Source organism: Mustelus asterias, chromosome 16 (assembly GCF_964213995.1).
Source record: "Mustelus asterias chromosome 16, sMusAst1.hap1.1, whole genome shotgun sequence".
Classification (NCBI taxonomy): Eukaryota; Metazoa; Chordata; class Chondrichthyes; order Carcharhiniformes; family Triakidae; genus Mustelus; species Mustelus asterias.
In genome coordinates, this window is record NC_135816.1 from 9581493 (window position 1) to 9604872 (window position 23380).

The 23380-nt window shown below is 46.2% G+C and overlaps 1 protein-coding gene across 3 annotated transcripts in view; it reads right to left on the minus strand.

Moving 5' to 3' along the window:
* The window catches only part of LOC144505634 (UDP-glucose 6-dehydrogenase-like), a 51121-nt gene that overhangs the window by 14556 nt on the left and 13185 nt on the right, over nucleotides 1-23380 (minus strand). The window contains exons 1-8 of one of the 3 annotated variants that reach the window (XM_078231752.1): nucleotides 22187-22368; nucleotides 14750-14920; nucleotides 11656-11757; nucleotides 8494-8694; nucleotides 5205-5402; nucleotides 4420-4567; nucleotides 2454-2548; nucleotides 221-351 (exon numbers count right to left, since the gene is read on the minus strand). In XM_078231752.1, coding sequence (XP_078087878.1) covers nucleotides 221-351; nucleotides 2454-2548; nucleotides 4420-4567; nucleotides 5205-5402; nucleotides 8494-8694; nucleotides 11656-11757; nucleotides 14750-14914 — 1040 coding nt within the window. In that variant the 5' untranslated portion in view covers nucleotides 14915-14920; nucleotides 22187-22368. Of the gene's footprint in view, nucleotides 1-220; nucleotides 352-2453; nucleotides 2549-4419; nucleotides 4568-5204; nucleotides 5403-8493; nucleotides 8695-11655; nucleotides 11758-14749; nucleotides 14921-22186; nucleotides 22369-23380 lie in introns of those variants that run through there. The other 2 variants (XM_078231754.1, XM_078231753.1) reach the window with 2 other exon arrangements.

Genomic DNA, 23380 nt, shown 5'->3' on the forward strand with positions numbered 1-23380 from the left:
GGCAGTGCTGAAAGAAATAAACAGATTTCACTGGCACAGAATGCCTCGGTTACCAGTGAGAAAAGAAAAACACTCTCACTCGCAAGGAACTGCCCAAGTTTCCAGGAACCTTGCTGCAGGATTAAAATAAAATATTAACATAGGTGCCTCCATGCAGGGCTGAGACCTTTCATCCAACATCTGAGCAGTGACAATGGGACAGCAATTCACCAAATCCTACCTCGTGTCTCCAGTGTCCTTCTTGAAGGCAAATCCCAACAATCCGATCTTTTTATCGGTGACGGTGTTGAAAAGGCAGCCGATTACTCGTGCCGCAAACCTTCTCCGCTGGTAATCGTTAATCTCAATCACCTGGCAGCAAAATCAGAAAACATTACATTGAATTTACGGAAAACAGGACATTCGGCCCAACTGGTCAATGCTAGAGTTTATTATTCTGTAGACAAGCCTGGTCACACCCCCACCTCACCCCATCAAAATATCCTCCCTCCTGTGCTATCCCAGCTTCACCTGAAATACACCCATGCTGTTCATTTCATTTCACTCTCTATGGTAATAAGATCCACATTCCACATCCACAAGGAGGTTGCTCATAGAGGTCTACAGCACAGAAAAAGACCCTTCGGCCTACTGAGTCTGTGCCGGTCAAAGAGAAACCACCAATTTATTTCAATCTCATTTTCCAGCACTTGGTCCATAGCCGTGTAGGCCTTGGCATCACAAGTGTACATCTAAGTACTTACTCAAACGTTATGAGGGCCTCTGCCTGCTACACCCTTTCAGGGCAATTAGGGATGGGAAATAAATACCCGCAACATCCACATACCATGAAAGAATACATTTTAAAAATGGAGTGCTGGTCAAGTGGGTTACTTTGTCCTGGATGGTGATGAGTGTTGGAGCTGCTCTCATCCAGAGGCAGTGGTCAGAAGGTGAATTACCCGCTGCAGGATACCTAGCTTTTGACCTGCTCTGGTAGCCATAGTATTTATGTGGCTAGTCCAGTTCAGTTTCTGCTCAATGGTAGCCCCCATAATGTTAATAGTGGAGGATTCAGTGATAGTAAATGCCATTGAATGACATGGATAAATGTTCTGACTTTTACAAATTCATTCATGGGATGTGGGCATCGCTGGCTTGGCCAGCATTTATTGCCCATTCCTAATTGCCCTCGAGATTACATAACTTTAATATTTAACAGATAGAAACTTGGGAGTGGTGGAAAAATGTTATTTATAACTTTTTAAATGACATCTTTCCAGATATCTTGTTGAAAATGAGCATGACCAGACAGATCACAGTTTACTCGTGTGCAAGGTCATACAAAAATATACATCTGTTGAACTGAGACTGTTGGTGTATTCTAGTAGATTTGTTTTTCATTCATGGGACATGGGCATCACTGGTTGGTCAGCATTTATTGCCCATCCCTACTTGCCCTTGAACTGAGTGTCTCGCTCGGCCATTTCAGAGGGCAGTTAAGAGTCAACCACATTGCTGTGGGTCTGGAGTCACATGTAGGCCAGGCCAGGTAAGGACGGCAGATTTCCTTTCCTAAAGGACATTAGTGAGCCAGATGGGTTCACTAACAATACCATGGCGCTATTTTTAAATCTGGTGGTCTTGAGCTATAATTTCATTTCGCCACCCCACCGCCACTCATCTAATATCACAAACACACAATAAAAAAGCAATTAAATGTTCATTAACTTCAAGGATTTTTCTAGCATCTTACTGCAGCAATTAATGAACTCCAAACTAATTCTGAGCAGATTTCTGTTTTTAAGGTTTGTTATTAGACAATAGGTGCCACTGGCAAAGCGGGTATTTACAGCCCAATCTGTCACCCTGGGAACGTGGCGGTGTGTTGGTTACAAGAGTGATGCTCCTACAATGTTGTTAGACTAGGAATTCCTGGATATTGATCATGTGACAGTGAAGGATATATATCCAAATCAGGATGGCCGTGACTGGGAGGTGATGGAGGTCCATGGAATATATTGAATTACGGCGAGGAATGCTTCATGGTGGTGACGGAATGCTAAAGTTAGGGTACAACTGCTGGAAGAACATATTTAAGTTTTAAGTTTAAGTTTATTTGTCGATGTCACAAGTAGGCTTACATTAACACTGCAATGAAGTTACTGTGAAAATCCCCTAGTCTCCACAATCCGGCGCCTGTTTGGGTACACTGAGGGAGAATTTAGCCCGGCCAATGCACCCTAACCAGCACATCTTTCAGAATGTGGGAGGAAACCCATGCAGACATGGTGAGAATGTGCAGACTCCGCACAGACAGTGATCCGAGGCCAGAATTGAACCTGGGTCTCTGGTGCTGTGAGGCAGCAGTGCTAACCACTGTGCCACCGTGCTGGACACTTGCATGTTGTCCCCTTTGGAAAGTTTCCAAATGTAGGAGCAATGGCTTTATTAATTCTTCAGAAAATTCTTACCTGTTGCCAGTACCTGGCTACTTCTGGAAGGTTGAGGGCCTCACAAAGATAAACCAGATTCAGAACATCCTTCTGAAAGCAGCTGCCCCCAAAGCCTGCAATAGAAATAAACCAGTCTGAAGGAAGAGTTAAAGAATAAAATCCCACTATTGGAAAGAAACAAACAAATGATTTAATGAGGTGGAACTTGCGGGGTTCAATACTAGTAATGAAGGGTCAAGGTGTGGAGATACTGATATTTGTCTGGGGTGGACACAGAAAGAAGTCTCACAACGCCAGATTAAAATCCACTCGCCTGATGAAGGAGCAGCACTCTGTAAACTCGTGATTCCAAATAAACCTGTTGGACTTTAACCTGGTGTTGTGAGGCTTCTTAGTAACGAAGGGGTAATGGAAGACATTGCCACTTGTAGGGAGTCCAAAACTAGGCAACCACAAATATAAAAGGTAGTCACTAATAAATGGGCCATGCTAAATTCTCCCTCAGTGTATCCTAACAGGCACTGGAGTGTGGCGACTAGGGGATTTTAACAGTAACTTCATTGCAGTGTTAACGTAAGCCTACTTGTTCTGCTCACCCTATTATAGGAAGGATATTATTAAACTAGAAAGAATGCAGAAGAGATTTACTAGGATGCTACCGGGACTTGATGGTTTGAGTTGTAAGGAGAGGCTGGATAGAACATAGAACATAGAACAGTACAACACAGAACAGGCCCTTCGGCCCACGATGTTGTGCCGAGCTTTATCTGAAACCAAGATCAAGCTATCCCACTCCCTATCATCCTGGTGTGCTCCATGTGCCTATCCAATAACCGCTTAAATGTTCCTAAAGTGTCTGACTCCACTATCACTGCAGGCAGTCCATTCCACACCCCAACCACTCTCTGCGTAAAGAACCTACCTCTGATATCCTTCCTGTATCTCCCACCACGAACCCTATAGTTATGGGACGGCACGGTAGCACAGTGGTTAGCACTGCTGCTTCACAGCTCCAGGGTCCCGGGTTTGATTCCCGGCTCGGGTCACTGTCTGTGTGGAGTTTGCACATTCTCCTCGTGTCTGCGTGGGTTTCCTCCGGGTGCTCCGGTTTCCTCCCACAGTCCAAAAATGTGCAGGTTAGGTTGATTGGCCTTGCTAAAATTGCCCCTTAGTGTTCTGAGATGCGTAGATTAGAGGGATTAGCGGGTAAATATGTAGGGATAAGGGGGTAGGGCCTGGGTGGGATTGTGGTCGGTGCAGACTCGATTGGGCCGAATGGCCTCCTTCTGCACTGTAGGGTTTCTATGATTTCTATGACTTGTTTCTCTGGCGTGTAGAAGGCTGCTGGGTAATCTTATAGAGGTCTATAAAATAATGAGGGGCATAGATCAGCTAGATAGTCAATATCTTTTCCCAAAGGTAGGGGAGTCTAAAACCAGCGGGCATAGGTTTAAGGTGAGAGGGGATAGATACAAAAGTGTCCAGAGGGGCAATTTTTTCACACAGAGAGTGGTGAGTGTCTGAAACAAGTTGCCAGAGGCAGTAGTAGAGGTGGGTACAATTTTGTCTTTTAAAAAGCATTTAGACAGTTACATGGGTAAGATGGGTAGAGAGGGATGTGGGCCAAAAGCGGCAATTGGGACTAGCTTAGGGGTTTAAACAAAAAGGGCGGCATGGACAAGTTGGGCCGAAGGGCCTGTTTCCATGCTGTAAATCTCGATGACTCTATGGCTCTTTGACTCTAAATCTAAAAAAGAATTCAGGAGAAACCTCTTCACCCAAAGAGTGGTTAGAATATGGAACTTGCTACCATAGGGACTACTTGAGACAATTAGCAAAGGTGTTTAAGGGGAAGCTAGACATAAGGGTAAAAGGAATAATCTCCTGGTTTGATGATGTGGAGTGTGAGGCTTAAACTATAGTGTACACTGCTTGGGCTGAATGGTCTGCTTGTGCTGTACATTCTACATAATGAGATTCTTACCAACACTGGCTTTCAGGAACTTGCTTCCAATTCTCTGGTCGGTGCCGATGGCATGGGCTACTTCCTCCACATCAGCCCCCGTTGCCTCACATAAGGCACTGATAGAGTTAATACTGCTGATTCGCTGAGCGAGAAAGGCATTGGCAGCCTACAAGGGGGCAGGGGAGGAGGAAAGAAGCTTTCATTAAACACTACCTTTCACACAGCACATTAGGCTCAATAGGAGAGAAGCTGCTGGATCAAACTGTGTTCGCCCATCTTTACTCCAAATCCCTTCCCAACCAAAACCTGTTCAGCGCAGTCTTTGTAGATTTCAATTCTCTCTCCAACATCACAACCTTTGGGGGTGAGAGTTACACTATATTGTGTGAAAAAGAGCTCACCAATTTCATTCCTGAACGGTTGGCTCGAATTCTAAGGTTCTGCATCTTTTAACAGGTCATTTCCCCACCAGGAGAAAAAAGCTTGCGTGTGTCCATCCAACCACACAGACAAAACCAACACAAATCAACAAACAACTTGTTGTAATCAGGAAGACACATTCCTGTAAAGGTGCTGAAAGCAGTGTCAATAGTTAACTTTCAATTATTTATCCAATTCTCTTTCAAATGTAAGATTTACAAGGCTATGGAATAAACTGGATAGCTATGCTGAAGAGTAGCGCAGGCATCTGTGCCATATTTTCCTATGATTGGGTTTCAGACTCTGCACCAAAGACTGGCAGAAGTCAAATCCTGTGGGAATCCCACTTTAAAACCTCCATGCTTTCCAAAGAGACAGTGTACCAGTTTGGACAGCTCCGATGACCAGGTGTTGGTTGTAATGATCTTGTTCTCCGGGACCCAATGTTCATAGATGCTTTTGAGGGCCAGGATGGCCTTTTGACCTTCGGGTGTCTCATCTCCACCAATCAACACTCTGTCTGGATTTTTGAGGTCCGCAATCGCTGTTCCTTCAGCCAGGAACTCTGGGTTAGACAGCACCTGGAGGCACAGTGATTCACACACATGAACATACTGAGCAAAATACAAGTTACTTACATGAGAAAATTCTACAAGTGAGCTCATCTACCAAGAATCAACTGTACCAGATAACTTCTCTCCAGAAAACCCAGCTTTGGTTTGTCATCTACCTAGACTACAAGGGGTTAGAAGTTATGCTTCAGTCATACTAAAAGTCCCTGGCTAGACGATGCGGGGTCGGCATGGTGACACAATGGTTAACACTGCTGCCTCACTGAGCCAGGGACCGGGGTTCAAATCCAGCCTTGGGTGTCTGTGTGGAGTTTGCACATTCTCCTCATGTCTGCGTGGGTTTCCACCGGGTGCTTCGGTTTCCTCCCACACTCTGTTAAATTGTCCCTTTGAATCAGGGGGATTAGCAGGGTAAATACGTGGGGTTACAGGGACAGGGCCTGGGTAGGATGGTTGTTGGTGCAGACTCGATGGGTCAAACGGGGAGGGGAGAGGGGTGTAATGGATGATGAGTCTTTTTGCTTTCCAATTGGTTGGTGCAGGAAGGTCGTACATCGGATGAATGTGTTGGCTGACTGTCGAACCACAGAAAAGTTGCAGCACAGAAAGAGGCCATTCAGCCCAGTGTGTCTGTGCTGACTAATGGCTGGAGCGCGGAGGCAAGTTGTGTGATGAAACCTCCAGAAATACACTTCGATCTCAGTTGTAAACCTGTTTTTCATGGAGAAAGTGAACAAGCAGAGTTTCCGGGAATGTAGGAGGTTACGGGCGAGTTGCTCAAAGTTTAAGAAATTAAGAAGAAAGAATAAAGAGAAAAGATAAAGGGAAAGCATTTTCATTGGCCGGGGATTAGGGGCAGACTCTAAAAGTTGGAGTTAGACATTTCAGGAGTGAAATTAGAAAACACTCCTACACACAAAAGAATCATAGTAGCCTTACAGTGCAGAAGAGGACATTCAACCCATCGAGTCTGTACCAACTCTCTGAAAGAGTATCTTACCCAGGCCCTCTCCCTTGCCCTATCCCTGTAACCCCACACATTTACCATGCTAATCCATTTAACCTAGCCATCTCGGGACACTCACACAGACACGGGGAGAATGTACAGACTCCGCACCAGACAGTGACCCAAGCCGGGAATTGAACCCTGGTCCCTGGCGCTGTGAAGAAGCAGTGCTAACCACTGTGCCACATACAAAGCAGCATAGATCCCTAATATAGAATCCCTACGATGCAGGTGGTGGTCATTCGGCCCATCGAGTCTGCACCAACTCGCTGAAAGAGCATCTTAGCAGACCCTCTTTCCTCCAGCCATTCCCCATAATCCCCCTAACCTACGCATCTTGGGACACTAAAGGGCAATCTAGCATGGTCAATCTAACCTGCATATCTTTGGACTGTGAGAGGAAACCGGAGCACCCGGAGGAAACCCACGCAGACACAGGGAGAACATGCAAACTCTACACAGACTCACACACCATAGTCACCCAAGGCTGATTGGAGCCTGGGTCCCTGGAGCTGTGAGGGAGCAGTGCTAACCACTGTGGTACAGTACAGCTAATAGTAGGATAGCAAAAAAATTTGAAACTCTCTTCCTCAAACAGCAATTAATGCTAGAGCAATTGTTAAATTTAAAAAATGACATTAGTGTATTTTTGCCAATCAAATGGAGATGCAGCAAAGGCATGGTGTTAGGTTGCAGATCAGCCATGATCTGTTGGTCAAGCTGTGGCTAAGTGAGTAGCACTCTCACCTCTGAGACAGAAGATTGTGGGTTCAAATCCCACTCCAGAGACTTGACCACACAATCCAGGCTGACATTCCAGTGCCATACTGAAGGAGTGCTACACCATCAAAGATGCCACCTTCAGGATGAGACATTAAGCTGAAGTCCTCTCCATCCCATCAGGTAGATGTAAATAATGTATTTTTCACTACCATTGGGGATGGAGGTAGCAGAAGAGATATTGCCAAAATATACTGATCATTCTTCGATACAGTGAGAATGGATGGAGGATTGCTGCCAGAGATTAGAAAGTGACAAATGTGGTACCTTTATTGAAGAAAGAGTGTGAGGATGTTCCCCGTAAGCGCAGACTGGTCAGTTTAACATCAGTGCTGGGTAAGCATGGATTTGTACAAGGCAGAAAGAGAGACAGAAAATGTTGGAAATTCTCAACAGGTCTGGCAGCATCTGTGGAGAGGGGTGTTTCAGGCCTGTGGCTTTTCATCAGTAAGAAGTCTCACAACACCAGATTAAAGTCCAACAGGTTTATTTGGTAGCAAATACCATAAGCTTTCGGAGCACAGCTCCTTCGTCAGATGGAGTGGATATCTGTTCTCAAACAGTGCAAACAGACACAGAAATCAAATTACAGAATACTGATTAGAATGCAAATCTCTACAGCCAGCCAGGTCTTAAATGTACAGACAATGTGGGTGGAGGGAGCATTCAACACAGGTTAAAGAGATGTGTATTGTCTCCAGACAGAACAGCTAGTGAAATTCTGCAAGTCCAGGAGGCAAGCTGTGGGGGTTACTGATAATGTGACATAAATCCAACATCCCGGTTTAGGCCGTCCTCATGTGTGCGGAACATGGCTATCAGTTTCTGCTGTGCTCCGAAAGCTTATGGTATTTGCTACCAAATAAACCTGTTGGACTTTAACCTGGTGTTGTGAGACTTCTTACTGTGCCCACCCCAGTCCAACGCCGGCATCTCCACATCATGGCTTTTCATCAGAGCCAGAGACCAGATTTTCAAACCCATTTTAGCATCCCAGACCATCTTGGTCTAGAATGACCATGCTCACAGTGTCAGCCGTGTCTCAGCGGACAACACTCACCCCTGACTCTGAGAACATAACCCAGGCTAACACTCCAGTGCAGGATTGAAGGGATGCTGCATTGCTGGAGGTGCTGTCCTTTAAAAAAGGCAACCCTCCCTCACTAACTGTGAAGTGCTTTGGGAGAACATGAGGTTGTTAGCGGCACATTACACACATCCGGAAAACATGACTCAAGTGTCAAAACTCAACTACGATCAGTACTGTTCTGCTGCAGGCAGATGCGAGTCAAGCCCTGACCCAATGTCACCTACCTGGAGGTTCAGGTTGGGTTTGGTGTTGGCATTGAATATCCTCCGAATGCTCTCTGCTGCCCTCACCGGCACCGTGCTTTTCTCCACCACTATCTTGCCCCCGTTGCCCACCTCTGCTATCCGGCGGGCACAGGCCTCGATGTACTTCAGGTCTGCAGCACGGCCCTTTCCGATACCAAAGGTCTTTGTGGGAGTGTTTACCTATTTAGAATTGCCAGGGAAGGAAGATGATCAGATGATTATTGTCTCCAACACTCCCTGTAATACGTGCACATACTTAGCACCTTGTATGAATTCTGTTTTTAGGTGTGCACACTCGCATCCTTCAACCAGCCTGTAAAGGTCATTGATGAAAGCATCTACTGATACTCCTGGTTTCTGGACCATTTTGCTGAATTTGACCCTTTCCAGAATCTTAATACTCCTCAGGCTGAAATAGTTATCAAAGACTTTTAAGACTTCAACTTTATCTGGGGTTTCATTAAGAACAAAGAAAATTACAGCCCAGGAACAGGCCCTTTGGCCCTCCAAACCTGCACCGACCCTGCTGCCCGACTGAACTAAAACCCCCTACCCTTCCGGGGACCATATCCCTCTATTCCCATCCTATTCATGTATTTGTCAAGACGCCCCTTAAAAGTCACTATCGTATCTGCTTCCACTACCTTCCCCGGCAGCGAGTTCCAGGCACCCACCACCCTCTGTGTAAAACCCTTGCCTCGTACATCTCCTTTAAACCTTGCCCCTCGCACCTTAAACCTATGCCCCCTAGTAATTGACTCTTCCACCCTGGGAAAAAGCTTCTGACTATCCACTCTGTCCATGCCCCTCATAATCTTGTAGACTTCCATCAGGTCGCCCCTCAACCTCCGTCATTCCAGTGAGAACAAACTAAGTTTCTCCAACCTTCCCTCATAGCTAATGCCCTCCATACCAGGCAATATCCTGGTAAATCTTTTCTGTACCCTCTCCAAAACCTCCACATCCTTCTGATAGTGTGGTGACCAGAATTGAACACTATATTCCAAGTGTGCCCTAACTGAGGTTCTATAAAGCTGCAACATGACTTGCCAATTTTTAAACACAATGCCCTGTCTTGCAATAATATCTGCTATTGCTCCTTTGGAGTAAAGTAAAGTGATGACCTATTCACCCTCAGACTTACTGTCCAATCCTGAAGCAATTTGTAACTGCAAGAATAAATTTTTCCAATGTGCCCAGTTTAGATTTTGATTTCAAAAGAGAAAATGCTGGAAAATCTCAGGAGGTCTGGCAGCATCTGGAAGGAGAGAAAAGAGCTGATGTTTCAAGTCCAGATGACGCTTTGTCAAAGCGGTTTGATTTGCTCCTTTCTCGTGTCCAAACCTCTCCGGTAGCCTATGTTTAGGATTCATGGCTTTGCGAAGCTTTTAGGTATTGACCCAAAATCTGAAATTTTCCTTCCAGTATTTAAAACTTTCCCGCTCCATCCAGCCTCTCACCGAGACCCAGTGCAGTCATCTGGGGGGGAATCCCTCAGCTGGACTTGAACCAAGAGGAGACCTGATAGAGGTCTTCATGATCATAAAGGAGTTTAATAGAGCAGCTGGAAGAGGATCCTTCCAGCCATAGGGAAAACCAAAACTAGAAGATAGTGGCTAATAAATCCATACAAAATTCAGAAGAAGTTTCTTTACTCAGATTGGTGAGAATGTGGAATCACTACCACAAGGTATGATTCATCATAGAATCCCTACAGAAGTTAAAGTTTATTTATTAGTCACAAGTAGGCTTACATTGACACTGCAATGAAGTTACTGTGAAAATCCCCTAGTCACCACACTCCGGCGCCTGTTTGGGTACATTGAGAGAGCATTCAGCATGGCCAATGCACATAACCAGCATGTCTTTCGGACTGTGGGAGGAAACTGAAGCAAACCCACGCAGACACAGGGAGAATGTGCAAACTCTGCACTGACAGTGACCCAAGCCGGGAATTGAACCCGGGTCCATGGCGCAGTGAAGCAGCAGTGCTAACCACTGTGCTGCCCCACAGTGGAGAAGGAGGCCATTTGGCCAATCGAGTCTGCACCAACAACAATCCCACCCACGCCCTATGCCCATAACCCTACGTATTTGCCCTGTAAACCCTCTAACTTACACATCTTGGGACACTAAGAGGCAATTTAGCATGGTCAATCCACCTAACCTGCATATCTTTGGACTGTGGGAGGAAACCGGAGCACCCGGAGGAAACCACGCAGACACGGGGAGAACTTGCAAACTCCACATGGACAGGGACCCAAGGCCGGAATTGAATCCAGGTCCCTGGCGCCATGAGGCAACAGTGCTGACCACTGTGCCAACATGCTGCCCCAAAATTAGCATATAAGCACTGAATGGAAAGCTAATTGAGTACATGAGGGAGAAAGAAAGAGAAGGATATGCTGACAGGATGAGATGAAGCAAACAAGGTAGACTGTTGTTTTGTTATATTATCCAGAAAGAGCTAGGAATTTGTTATATGAATATATAACAAATGCTGACAGGACAATCCTCCCCTACACTGGGGCTACATTCGTGGCCAGGTGGTCCTGGAGAGGGAGTGCACCGTGTCCACCAGTACGTTCCAGGCCTTCCGTGACCTGTGGATGCCACGGGGAATGGAGTGCATCATTAGCCTGGGGAACGATATTTTGGGTTAATTAAGTGTCCTTTGACATTTTAGTTACAGTGCCCCTTCAAGAGCTGTCACTCCTCCACCACCCCCTCCCCCTATTTATTGATTTTTGTTTAATTTATTGATTTTGTTGCCTTAGCAAAAGGCTATATTCCCAGGGTATCACACTCACTGCCGCATTGCAGTCCTGGGCAGAGTAACAGTAAATATCAGTCTATCAGACACGTGGAACGCAACAAGAAATACACTTGGTGAAGCTCCAACTTTCGAGTCTAAAGCCCGTGATATTTCTAAATTATGGAGACCAGAAGACGTAACAGAATCTTCCCTGGACAGGATTCCAGAACAAGTACATAGGCGAGAGTCTCCAGTTTCCCATTAACTCAGGGCAAAGTGAGAGAAAGGAAACGGCATGAAGCAGGAGGAAGAGGAGGTTCACAAACTCTAAGCCAGGAGATGGAAACACGTCCAAGGAGAAACAGTAAATTATCAAACCTGCTCACCGATATAAAGATCAGGTCAGCTTCTTTAATCGCACTGTCGATATCAGTGGAGAAGAAGAGATTCTGCCCACGACAGGACTCCACCACTTCCTGAAGACCTGGCTGTGCATAAAATTGGAAAACATTTGATTTGATTTATTATTGTCACATGTATTAACATAGTGAAAAGTATTGTTTCTTGCGCGCTAAACGGACAAAGCATACCGTTCATAGAGAAGGAAACGAGAGAGTGCAGAATGTAGTGTTACAGTCATACCTAGGGTGTAGAGAAAGATCAACTTAATGCAAGGTAGGTCCATTCAAAAGTCTGATGGTAGCAGGGACGAAGCTGGTTTTGAGTCGGTTGGTACGTGACTTCAGACTTTTGTATCTTTTTCCCAATGCAAGAAAGTGAAGAGAATATGTCCTGAGAGTGTGTGGGGGTCCTTGATTATGCTGGCTGCTTTGCTGAGGCAGTGGGAAGTGTAGACAGAGTCAATGGGATGGGAGGCTGGTTTGAGTGATGGACTGGGCTTAGTTCTTTCTTTGTACTTTCCTGCACTCTCGGGTACAGCACGAGCCATACCAAGCTGTGATACAATGGAAAAGAATGCTTTCTCGTTGGTGAGAGTTGTAGCTAACATGCCAAATTTCCTTAGTCTTCTGAGAAAGTAGAGGCATTGGTGGGCTTTCTTAACTATAGTGTCAGCATGGGGGCACTAGGACAGGTTGTTGGTGATCTGGACACCTAAAAACTTGAAGCTCTCGACCTTTTCTATTTTGTCCCCATTGATGTAGACAGGGGCATGCCCTACAATATGCTTCCTGAAGTCAATCTCCTTCGTTTTGTTGACACTGAGGGAGAGATTATTGTCATCACACCAGTTCACAGATTCTCTATCTCTTTCCTGTTCTGTGTCTCATATTAACGTAACAATTTGCAAACAAAAAAAATCAGTTTTTAAAAAACATTATTAACCAAAGCCCTCCCCCCACGCCGTCCCCACCGCCCCCCCCACTCCCTGTAACTCAATTTGTATATCCATGACTCCAATGGTAAGACGTGCAGTCAGTGTATCGTGCTGGGGCGAACATGGGGCTTTGGACCTTTGGCTTCTAAAGTTCAACACCGCTGGAGGTTTTCTCATCTCGTATCTGGGTCAATTCGAAACACATTAACAGATTGATTGCCAAGTTTACAACAACTCCACTATAGCTGTATTCTTCAATTACCAGGATGGCAACTGGATGAACTACGGTCGTTCCTTATCTCACAATTCCTCTCTATAAGTGAGCCACTTAGTGCAGGAGGCACAATCTCAAACTACAGTCAGTCAGCTGATTTTTAACGTTGCTCAACAGAATCAGTTATTCTGGGGTCAGAAAGGGCAGGTTTAGGAGAAATAACGCTAGATTCTTAACTTGAAGCTCAATGTCCACATGCCATCCCCACAACGGGACACATCATGCTCCCTGAAGAGTGGTTAGCACTGCTGCCAGGGACCCGGGTTCGATTCTGGCCTTGGGTCACCGTCTGTGTGGAATTTGCATGTTCTCCCCGTGTCTGCGTGGGTTTCCTCCGGGTGCTCCGGTTTCCACCCACACTCCAAAGATGTGCGGGTTAGGTTGATTGGACATGGTAAATTAACCCTTAGTGTCCTGGGATGTGATAGTTTCAACGGATTTTAACTAAGGTAAGGGTAACTAGGCGGGGATAGGGCCTGGGTGGGATTGTTGTCGGTGCAGGCTTGATGGGCTAAATGGCCTCCTTCTGAACTGTCGGGTTTCTATGATTTCTATGAAAACCCACACCATCTAATTTTTGATCAGCCAAGTTACCCGAAGACATTCCACACACAGGAAATTATATCTAAGACTAAGCCAATACTTTTTTAAAAAAAATTATTTGATCCAATTCATGGTCCCCACGTGAGGGACAAACAAGATCCAAGCTGACAGGATGAGGCATCGCACCCCCTCCCGGGCTTGATCTAATGCTTCATCTGAGCCAAAAGGCTGAGATGGTTTTGAAAAATTGCATCAGAAAAAGCCTCCATTTAACCTCACTGGCTACCCTGGTCCTTTACTCAACCCTAGCCTGGGCAAACCACCATCGCAGGCGTCAGCACACCCCCAGTGCGATGGGCTAGCCTCATCTCCTGCTTGGTCATGGTTTCACCCCTGCGAGGTACAGTTTGGGAGAACAAGGCAGAAAACTGGGTGATCATACGACACTATGTGGGTGGCATGGTGGCACAGTGCTGAGCACTGCTGCCTCACAGCTATAGGGATCCGGGTGTAATTCCCGGCTTGGGTCACTGTCTGTGTGGAGTCTGCACATTCTCCCCGTGTCTGCATGGGTTTCCTCCTGGTTTCCTTCCACAGTCCAAAGACATACTGGTTAGGTTGACTGGCCGTGCTAAATTGCCCTTTAGTGTCAGGGGGACCAGCTGGGGTAAATGCATAGGGAATGCGGATAGGGCCTGGGTGGGATTGTGCTCGGTGCAGACTCGATGGGCTGAATGGCCTCCTTCTGCACTGTAGGATTCTATCATCCAATGGCAGATTGTACTGTGATACTGATCTTACTAAAGAAGTGGATTCCATTCACTAAACAAGTCTCCCTGTTAAAAAAAGGATAGATGCACTGGAGAAAATGCCAAATAAGATTCACAAGGACGACACCAGAATTGCAATAAGACTTTGAATTGATTTGGTTTATTATTGTCACATGTATTAGTATTGGGGCAGCAAAGTGGTTAGCACTGCTGCCTCACAGCACCAGGGACCCAGGTCCGATTCCCGGCTTGGGTGACTGTCTGCAAGTTCTTCGTGTGTCTGCGTGGGTTTCCTTCGGGTGCTCCGGTTTCCTCCCACAGTCCAAAAATGTGCGGGTAAAGTTGATTGGCCATGCTAAATTGCACCTTAGTGTTAGGGGGATATCAGGGGGTTTAGTAAGGTAAATATGTGAGGTCACGGGGACAGGGCCTGGGTGGGATTGTTGACAGCGCAGATTCAATTCACTAAACAAATCTACAACCCCCGCTTATCAGAGAAAGCATTATCCTCTCGCTTCTGGAGTATCCCTTCCACAAAAGACACTCAATAGATTCACCTCAAAGATAGGAAGGTGCTTGGAATTCCAGGCCTTAATCCGCTCAATATTTACATCCACCACAGTCACGGTGATTTCCTTACACATCTGAGCAATTACGCTGCACGTCGGGCCTCCCACATATCCTGCTCCGATACAGCAAATCTTCTTGACTTGGACCATCATCTCAACCTGGTTTTAAAGCGGTAGGAAAAGAAATTGGCGCTGAATATCAGAAAGTAGGTATAAACCGTTCGTCATGAGCACTGCACATTCTCAGACTTTACTGTCCTTCCCGCAAACCCGCTCTCCCTATCACCACCCTCACTTTATTTCACAGGATTTAAGTCAAGCAACATATACAGAGTGTCATGAAGGGCTCTGGTCTCCCTGTTATAGAAAGGATAGATGCACTGGAGAAAATGCCAAATAGGATTCACAAGGACGACATCTGAATTGCAACAAGACTTTGAATTGATTTGGTTTATTATTGTCACATGTATTAGTATTGGGGCAGCAAAGTGGTTAGCACTGCTGCCTCACAGCACCAGGGACCCAGGTTCGATTCCCGGCTTGGGTCACTGTCTGCAAGTTCTTCGTGTGTCTGCGTGGGTTTCCTCCTGGTGCTCCGTTTTCCTCCCACAGTCCAAAAATGTGCGGGTTAAGTTGATTGGCCATGCTAAATTGCTCCTTAGTGTTAGGGGGATTAGTAAGGTAGATATGTGAGGTCATGGGGACAGGGCCTGGGTGGGATTGTTGTTGGCGTAGACTCAATGGGCCGAATGGCCTCCTTCCACACTGTAGGTATTCTAGGATTCTGTCCAGGGAAAAGTATTGTTTCTTGCGCAGTATACAGACAAAGCATACCGTACATAGAGAAGGAAAGGAGAGAGTGCAGAATGCAATGTTACAGTCATAGCTAGGGTGTGGAAAAAGACCAACTTAATGCGAGGTAGGTCCATTCAAAAGTCTGATGGCAGCAGGGAAGAAGCTGTTCCTGAGTTGGACAACATTCAGGTTTGGGATGACAAGAGGCAGTAATATTCATGCCACACAAGGACCAGGCAATGGCCATCTGCAACAAGAGGGAATCCAATCATCTCGCCATGACATTCAATGGCATTACCATCACTGAATCCCCCACTAGCAACATCCTGAGGGTTACTCACCTTTTCATTTTACAACAGTTCCTTCAATGTCGCTGGACGAAAACCCTGGAATTCCCTAATAGCACTATGGATGTGCCTACTTACACCACAGGGGCTGCAGTGGTTCAAGAAGGCAGCTCACCACCACCTTCTCAAGAAATGGGCAATAAATGCTGTAGTAAGAAGTCTCACAACACTAGACAATTGTCTGTACCTTTAAGACTTGATTACCTGTAAAGACTCCAACCATTATTCATGTAAATTGAGTTTGTGTCTTTATATGCCCTGTTTGTGAACAGAACTCCCACTTACCTGATGAAGGGGCAGCGCTCCGAAAGCTAGTGGCTTGTGCTACCAAATAAACCTGTTGGACTTTAACCTGGTGTTGTGGGACTTCTTACTGTGTTTACCCCAGTTCAATGCCAGCATCTCCACATCAATAAATGTTGGCCAGAGACCCACATCCCCCAAAATAAAAAGGTTCTCACTATTGGGAAACATTTTAACAGGTTGGGCACTCCACCTTTGAAAGAAAAAGCTGGGGGATAATAAAGGTCTTTAAAATTACAAAGGTTTTTGATCGGGTGGACATAGCAATGTTATCTCTAATCGGGGCGAGATCAAAACTGGATCCCATAAATAGGAGAGGCAGTAAAAATCCAATAGGGAATTCAGCAGAAGCTTCTTTGCCCGAGTTACAGTGCGAAAAATATGGAACTTGCTCACGCAGTAGCTCGGGAAAATGGAATAGATACAATAAAAGAGAATCTGGATAAATGGAAGGAAGGAGGGAATGAGAGTGTGTATAAGGTAGATTGAGAAGAGGAAAGGGTTAAAATTGGGATGCGTAACTAGGAATCAGTTGAGGGATAAACTGGTTACGGAAAGGGCCTGAGGCGACGGCGACAAGGCCCACCGAAACTAATAATCACGTTAAAGAAACTGCTAATAGGTAATTGTGGTTCTGGCTTCGGAGGGCAGGGCCTTATCGATTGGCCTTTTGTTCTCGAAAGTAATCTAATCAGAAACTTTAATAGCCATGTCCTTACGTGGCTATCGCCTTTTGTTCTTGAAAGTAATCTAATCAAAATGTAACAAGACAGCTATGCCCTTATTGGCTAACAGAATTATGTGGATGTATCTCCGTCGTGTATAACTGAAACTGTTTTGTAAGTCAGACAGAGACTCACGAACCCATGCTTGATGCGCCTGGTCTAGCGATCTCTCCTCCGATGCAATAAAGAAGGTTTGCGGAGAAACCTGTGTCTCATCAGTTTTTGATCCGACTTCCGAAAGCGAAATCCACAATTGGTGAGCCAGCCAGGAGCCCAAACGCACAGTACTGGTCGACCGGCGTCAGCGATTGAGACGGGGTGAGGAAGGACAGAGATGGACGGCGCCACAAGGTAAGATTAACCTTGGTCCCTCTCTACCATCCTGTGCTCTATCTCAATCCCTTCGGCGAACTAGTAACTATCCTACGGGCTCCTTGAATCTGGACATAAGACAATCGGAGAGACACAGGTAACAAGAAAGTGGAGGGTTCGAGACCCCCACATGTCCCTGGAGGTTAGAGTCCACAGGTTCATTCAGTACAATTGGCAAGCCAATACCAAAGGGTTCGAGTCCCTAGTAAAAAATAAGTGGGTTAACAAGAAAGAGGTTCGAGTCCTCAGAGAATTAGGCAGTTAACTTCGCGATTGTGGGGGTTCGAGTCCCTGTAACGATTGAAATCTAATAGAACTGCACATACAAAACTACGTCCTGCCTTTGCTAATTGATCAGTTACATACGGACACTCACCTTGGAAAGGAGGGAATGTGTAGACTCCTTCTAAGGACATGGTGGAGTCTGCAACTCAATGAGGCGGCAGAGCAACGAGCAAAGAACTGGCTCATATGCCAGAAAGTCAACCCCGGCAAATCTATTGGCTGCCACAAAGGGAGTACACCGATTCCAGCCAGTCGCTTCGATGCTTTGCAGATGGACTTTATCGAACTACCCAGAGTGCATTGTTATAAGTATTGCCTGGTAATTGTTGATGCGTTTCGCAAATGGATCGAAGCATTCCCAACAACGAACAACAAGGCTTCCACAGTAGTGCAGATCCTACTAAAGACAATAATCCCGAGGTTTGGGATACCACAAAGACTTTCTTCCGATAATGGGCCACACTTTATTGGAAAGATCAACCAAGAACTATGCTCTGTGCTTAAAATTAACCAACAATTCCACTGCTCCCATCACCCAAGGGCCGCGGGGATGGTAGAACGCGCAAATGGTATCCTTAAGGATAAGCTAACCAAACTCACCCTTGAGACAGAACTGAATTGGCTGAAGGTCCTCCCATTGGCACTCAATCATATGCGCATTACCCCCCATACCGGTACCGGTTTAAATGCCGCTGAGATAATATATGGGCGCCCACTTAGAACCATGGGATAGCGCTACACCTCCTCCTCCCCAGATAGATCTACACGTCATGTCTGACCAACTCCAGCAATATTTTAAACAATTGACAATGTCTCTTAGGTTTTCACACACTCAGGTGAAGGAATCTACCAGGCCTCCACCCGACAAGGACGGAGATTGGGAAGGAGTCGAAACCGGGGACTGGGTGCTGATTCGTGACTGGGAACGACCCAAACTAGGACCTCGCTGGAGAGGACACTTCCAAGTTCTGCTACAGACCCCAACCGCGGTGAAGGTGAAAGGGCAGGAAAGATGGATACATCTGAGTGACTGTAAGCATTGGACAGCTTGATCACACCTAATCCAGAACGACTAATGAAGAAAGACCTGTCAACTTCAAAAACCAGGATCTCAGACTTTTTCTGGACTTTCTAACTGTTCCTCCCCAATGCTTTTTGATTGTTATAAAGTGGGATCTTATTGTTGCTCTCGCCCTCGCTGCAGGATCTGTTACCTGGAAAACGGGCCTTGTTCGTTAACATAACTGAATGCGATCCCCTAACCCCTGCCCTTGACCCATTCATGGGCACTGAAGATTGTCATGAAATGACAAAGGGAGGGAATGAGAGTGTGTATAAGGTAGATTGAGAAGAGGAAAGGGTTAAAATTGGGATGCGTAACTAGGAATCAGTTGAGGGATAAACTGGTTACGGAAAGGGCCTGAGGCGAGGGCGACAAGGCTCACCGAAACCAATGATCACGTTAAAGAAGCTGCTGATAGGTAATTGTGGTTCTGGCTTCGGAGGGCAGGGCCTTATCGATTGGCCTTTTGTTCTTGAAAGTAACCTAATCAGAAACTTTAATAGCCATGTCCTTACGTGGCTATCGCCTTTTGTTCTTGAAAATAATCTAATCAAAATGTAACAATACAGCTATGCCCTTATTGGCTAACAGAAGTATGTGGATGTATCTCCATCGTGTATAACTGAAACTGTTTTGTAAGCCAGACAGAGACTCACGAACCCATGCTTGATGCGCCTGGTCTAGCGATCTCTCCTCCGATGCAATAAAGAAGGTTTGCGGAGAAACCTGTGTCTCATCAGTTTTTGATCCGACTTCCGAAAGCGAATTCCACAGAAATAGAAAGTTATACAGATCGGAAGATGTGAAGTAAAGTGTCTTCTTATGGATGAGGCATTAAACAGAAGCACCACACAAAATCCAAAGCAGAGCACTGGTTCTCCACAAAACATCCTGGTACAACACTTATCCCTCACCAAATATCACTAAAACACATAAATTAACTGATCAGTCTCTCATCAAGGTAAAGTCGCCATAGTCCCAGATGACCATTGGCTGTGACTAGTGATGATTTAACCGGAGGGTCACCACATCTCAGGCCAGGGGTAAGGTTGAGAAGGCTATGTATAACCTCAGCCGGTACGGTAATTGAACCCACACCATTGGCATCGCTCAGCATCAATACCCAGCCAACGGAGCTAAACCAAGCCCTCATATTATCACAGTAAGAAATCTCACAACACCAGGTTAAAGTCCAACTGGTTTATTTTAAATCACAAACTTTCAGAGCGCTGCCCGTTCCTCGGGTGACTCTGAAAGCTCGTGATTCCAAATAAACCTGTTGGACTTTAACCTGGTGTTGTGAGACTTCGTACTGTGCCCACCCCAGTCCAACGCCAGCATCTCCACATCGTATTATCACATAACTGTTTGTGGAATCTTGCTTTACAGAAATTGGCTGCCGCAGTTCCTGAGGTCACAGCAGTGTTTAATTAAAGGCCCCGCCTTCTCAATCTTGCCCCTCGCCTGAGGTATGGTGACCCATGGGTTAAATCACCACCAGTCATAGAAATCATAGAATCATAGAAACCCTACAGTACAGAAAGAGGCCATTCGGCCCATCGAGTCTGCACCGACCACAATCCCACCCAGGCCCCACCCCCACATATTTTACCCATTAATCCCTCTAATCTACACATCCCAGGACACTAAGGGGCAATTTTTTAGTATGGCCAATCAACCTAACCCGCACATCTTTGGACTGTGGGAGGAATAAAAGGGAGTCACTTTAGAACAGAGATGAGGAGAAATTTCTTCAGCCAGAGAGTGGTGGGTCTGTGGAATTCATTGCCACAGAGGGCTGTGGAGGCCGAGACGTTGAGCGAATGGCCTTACTTCCGCTCCTATGTCTTATGGTCTTATGGTCTTAAACCGGAGCACCCGGAGGAAACCCACACAGACACGAGGAGAATGTGCAAACTCCACACAGACAGTGACCCAAGCCGGGAATCGAACCCAGGTCTCTGGAGCTGTGAAGCAGCAGTGCTAACCACTGTGCTACCGTGCCGCCCCCTCAAAGGGGAGAGCAGCCTCTGGTCAGCTGGGACTGTGGTGACTTTACCTTTAATTAATTAAAGGGGCTTCATGGCATTGCTCAGATTGTGAAAGTGGTTAATGAATATGTCCTTTCAGTGGATCTTTCAGCCCCTGAGAGTAAAGGAAACCAACTTCTAGAATTTTTTTTTACAAGGGTGTTTTAGTCTGTGCTGATTCCGTCCTCCCTCCTCTCAAACCTCAGACAAAAATGTGGATGCTGGAAATCTGAAATAAGAGACAGAAAGTGCTAGAATAATTAACGTTTAATTGTGGCTTAAAACTCCCAGATAGTTCTTCTTGCAGCAGAAAGTTTTTGTACATTTCGGTACTTTATTCCCAACCAAAATCCAATTCAAAACAGATCCAAGCTGACAAGTCAGGCCATTCCTCCCATCTTGGGCTGGATCAAACAAGATCCAAGCTGACAGGATGAAGCATTCCACTTCCTCCTGGGCTTGATCTGAGCTTTATCTTAGCCAAAAGGCCCAGATAGCTTTTTAAAAATTGCTTCATGTGAAGAAGCCTCAGTGTAACCTAACCTGGTGCTCTGGCGAAGGGTCATCTAGACTCGAAATGTTGGCTCTATTCTCTCCCCACAGATGCTGTCAGACCTGCTGAGATTTTCCAGCATTTTCCAGTTTTCCATAGAAATCAGTACAGAAAGGAGGTCATTCAGCCCATCAAGTCCTTACCGACACTAAACCCACCCAGGCCTTATTCCCGTAACCCCACATAACCCCACTAATCCCTCTAACCTATGCATCCCGGGACACTAAGGGGCAATTTAGCACAGCCAATCCACCTAACCTGCACATCTTTGGACTGTGGGAGGAAACCCACGCAGTCACGGGGGGAACGTGCAAACTCCACACAGACAGCGACCCAAGCCGGAAATTGAACCCAGGTCTCTGGAGCTGTGAGGCAGCAGTGCTAACCACCGTGCCAGATTCCAGCATCCACAGTATCTTGCGTTTATCTCAGTATGACCTCATTGGCCAAGACCAGATGCAAACCAGATTTACACTTAGCTTTAGCCAAAGGGCAGATATAGTTGAAAGAGTTCAGTTCTAACCTGGGCTCCAATTCCATTCCTTATCCAATTCACAGCAGATAACTTCAGGCTGATGGGGGGGGGGGGGGGGGGGGGGGAGTGGATGGTGTCAGATTAAGGCTGGGGGAGGGATATCTGCAGGAGCAGAGGGGGTTAAATTAGAAGCACACCAAGAGAAGCAGGCAGCAATGGAGGAAGCTCCGCTAACCGCAGTGAACTCAGGCAGAGAGAAGCAATGAGAGAGACAGAGAGAGAGAGACAGACAACCCGGGGCCAAGACATCTCACCGATCCTGCAATCCTTAAACCCCACGGCTATTTCTTAAACATTAGAAACAGATTAAACCTAGAAAGGTAAAAATTCCTGAATCCTCACCCGCACAGAAAGAAAACCGAGCCCAATAATCACAGCAGAAAAGTAACAAGATTAAATGAAAAAAAAACCTCTCACCTAAGAAGGGAAATGACTGGTTGGATTGGCAGTCGGGAGAGCTCCAGGAAGTCCCGCCGGCGCTGGGTTAATTACTTGTTAATTTCCAAATTCCCAGAGACTGAAATTGACTCGCTCCCGACTCTCCGCAAAGAGCCACGCAAGCCCCAGCTCCTCACCCCCGGCTCAATGGCTGCTGATGTGGTGGAGGCTGGGAAAAGGAGGAGAGGGTGAAATTGGAGCCAGCATTGACTCCGCCTGCTCTGCCTGTCGCCAGTTAAAGGCTTCTTGCCTGAGAGAGAATCCGACAGCGCAGAAGGAAATCATTCAGCCCATCATGTATGTGTGTGTCTGCTATCTGATCAGTCCCACTCAGGGGTAAAATGCCAAACTTCTGAAAACGTGTTCGCCATGTCAGCTCTAAATCTACCATTATTTGTTAAAAAATAATTTATTAGTGTCATAAGAAGGCTTACATTAACACTGCAATGAAGTTACTGTAAAAATCCCCTACTCACCACACTCCAGCACCTGTTCGGTTACACTGAGGGAGAATTTAGCACGGCCAATGCACCCTAACCAGCATGTCTTTCGGATTGTGGGAGGAAACCCACGCAGACACAGGGAGAATATGCAGACTCCGCACAGACAGTGACCCAAGCCGGGAATTGAACCCTGGTCCCTGGCGCTGTGAGGAAGCAGTGCTAACCACTGTGCCACATACAAAGCAGCATAGATCCCTAACATAGAATCCCTAGTATGCAGAAGGAGGTCATTCGGCCCATCAAGTCTGCACCCCAACTCGCTGAAAGAGCATCTTAGCAGACCCTCTTTCCTCTGGCCATTCCCCGTAACCTCACACACGTACCCCACTAATCTCCCTAACCTACACATCTTGGGATACTAAAGGGCAATCTAGTATGGCCAATCCACCTAACCTGCACGTCTTTCGGACTGTGGGAGGAAACCGGAGCACCCGGAGGAAACCCACGTGGATAAGGGGAAAATGTGCAAACTCCACACAGATAGTGACCCAAGCTGGGAATTGAACCCGGGTCCCTGGAGCTGTGAGGCAGCAGTACTAACCATTGTGCCACCATTGTTTAATATTTTCTGTTGCATTGTTTTCTCAGTTATTAATCATTTGAGTCCCCCAATGGCAGTAAAACTATGCTCTGAAGAATCCATACTGACTCCAGATATTAACTGTTTCTC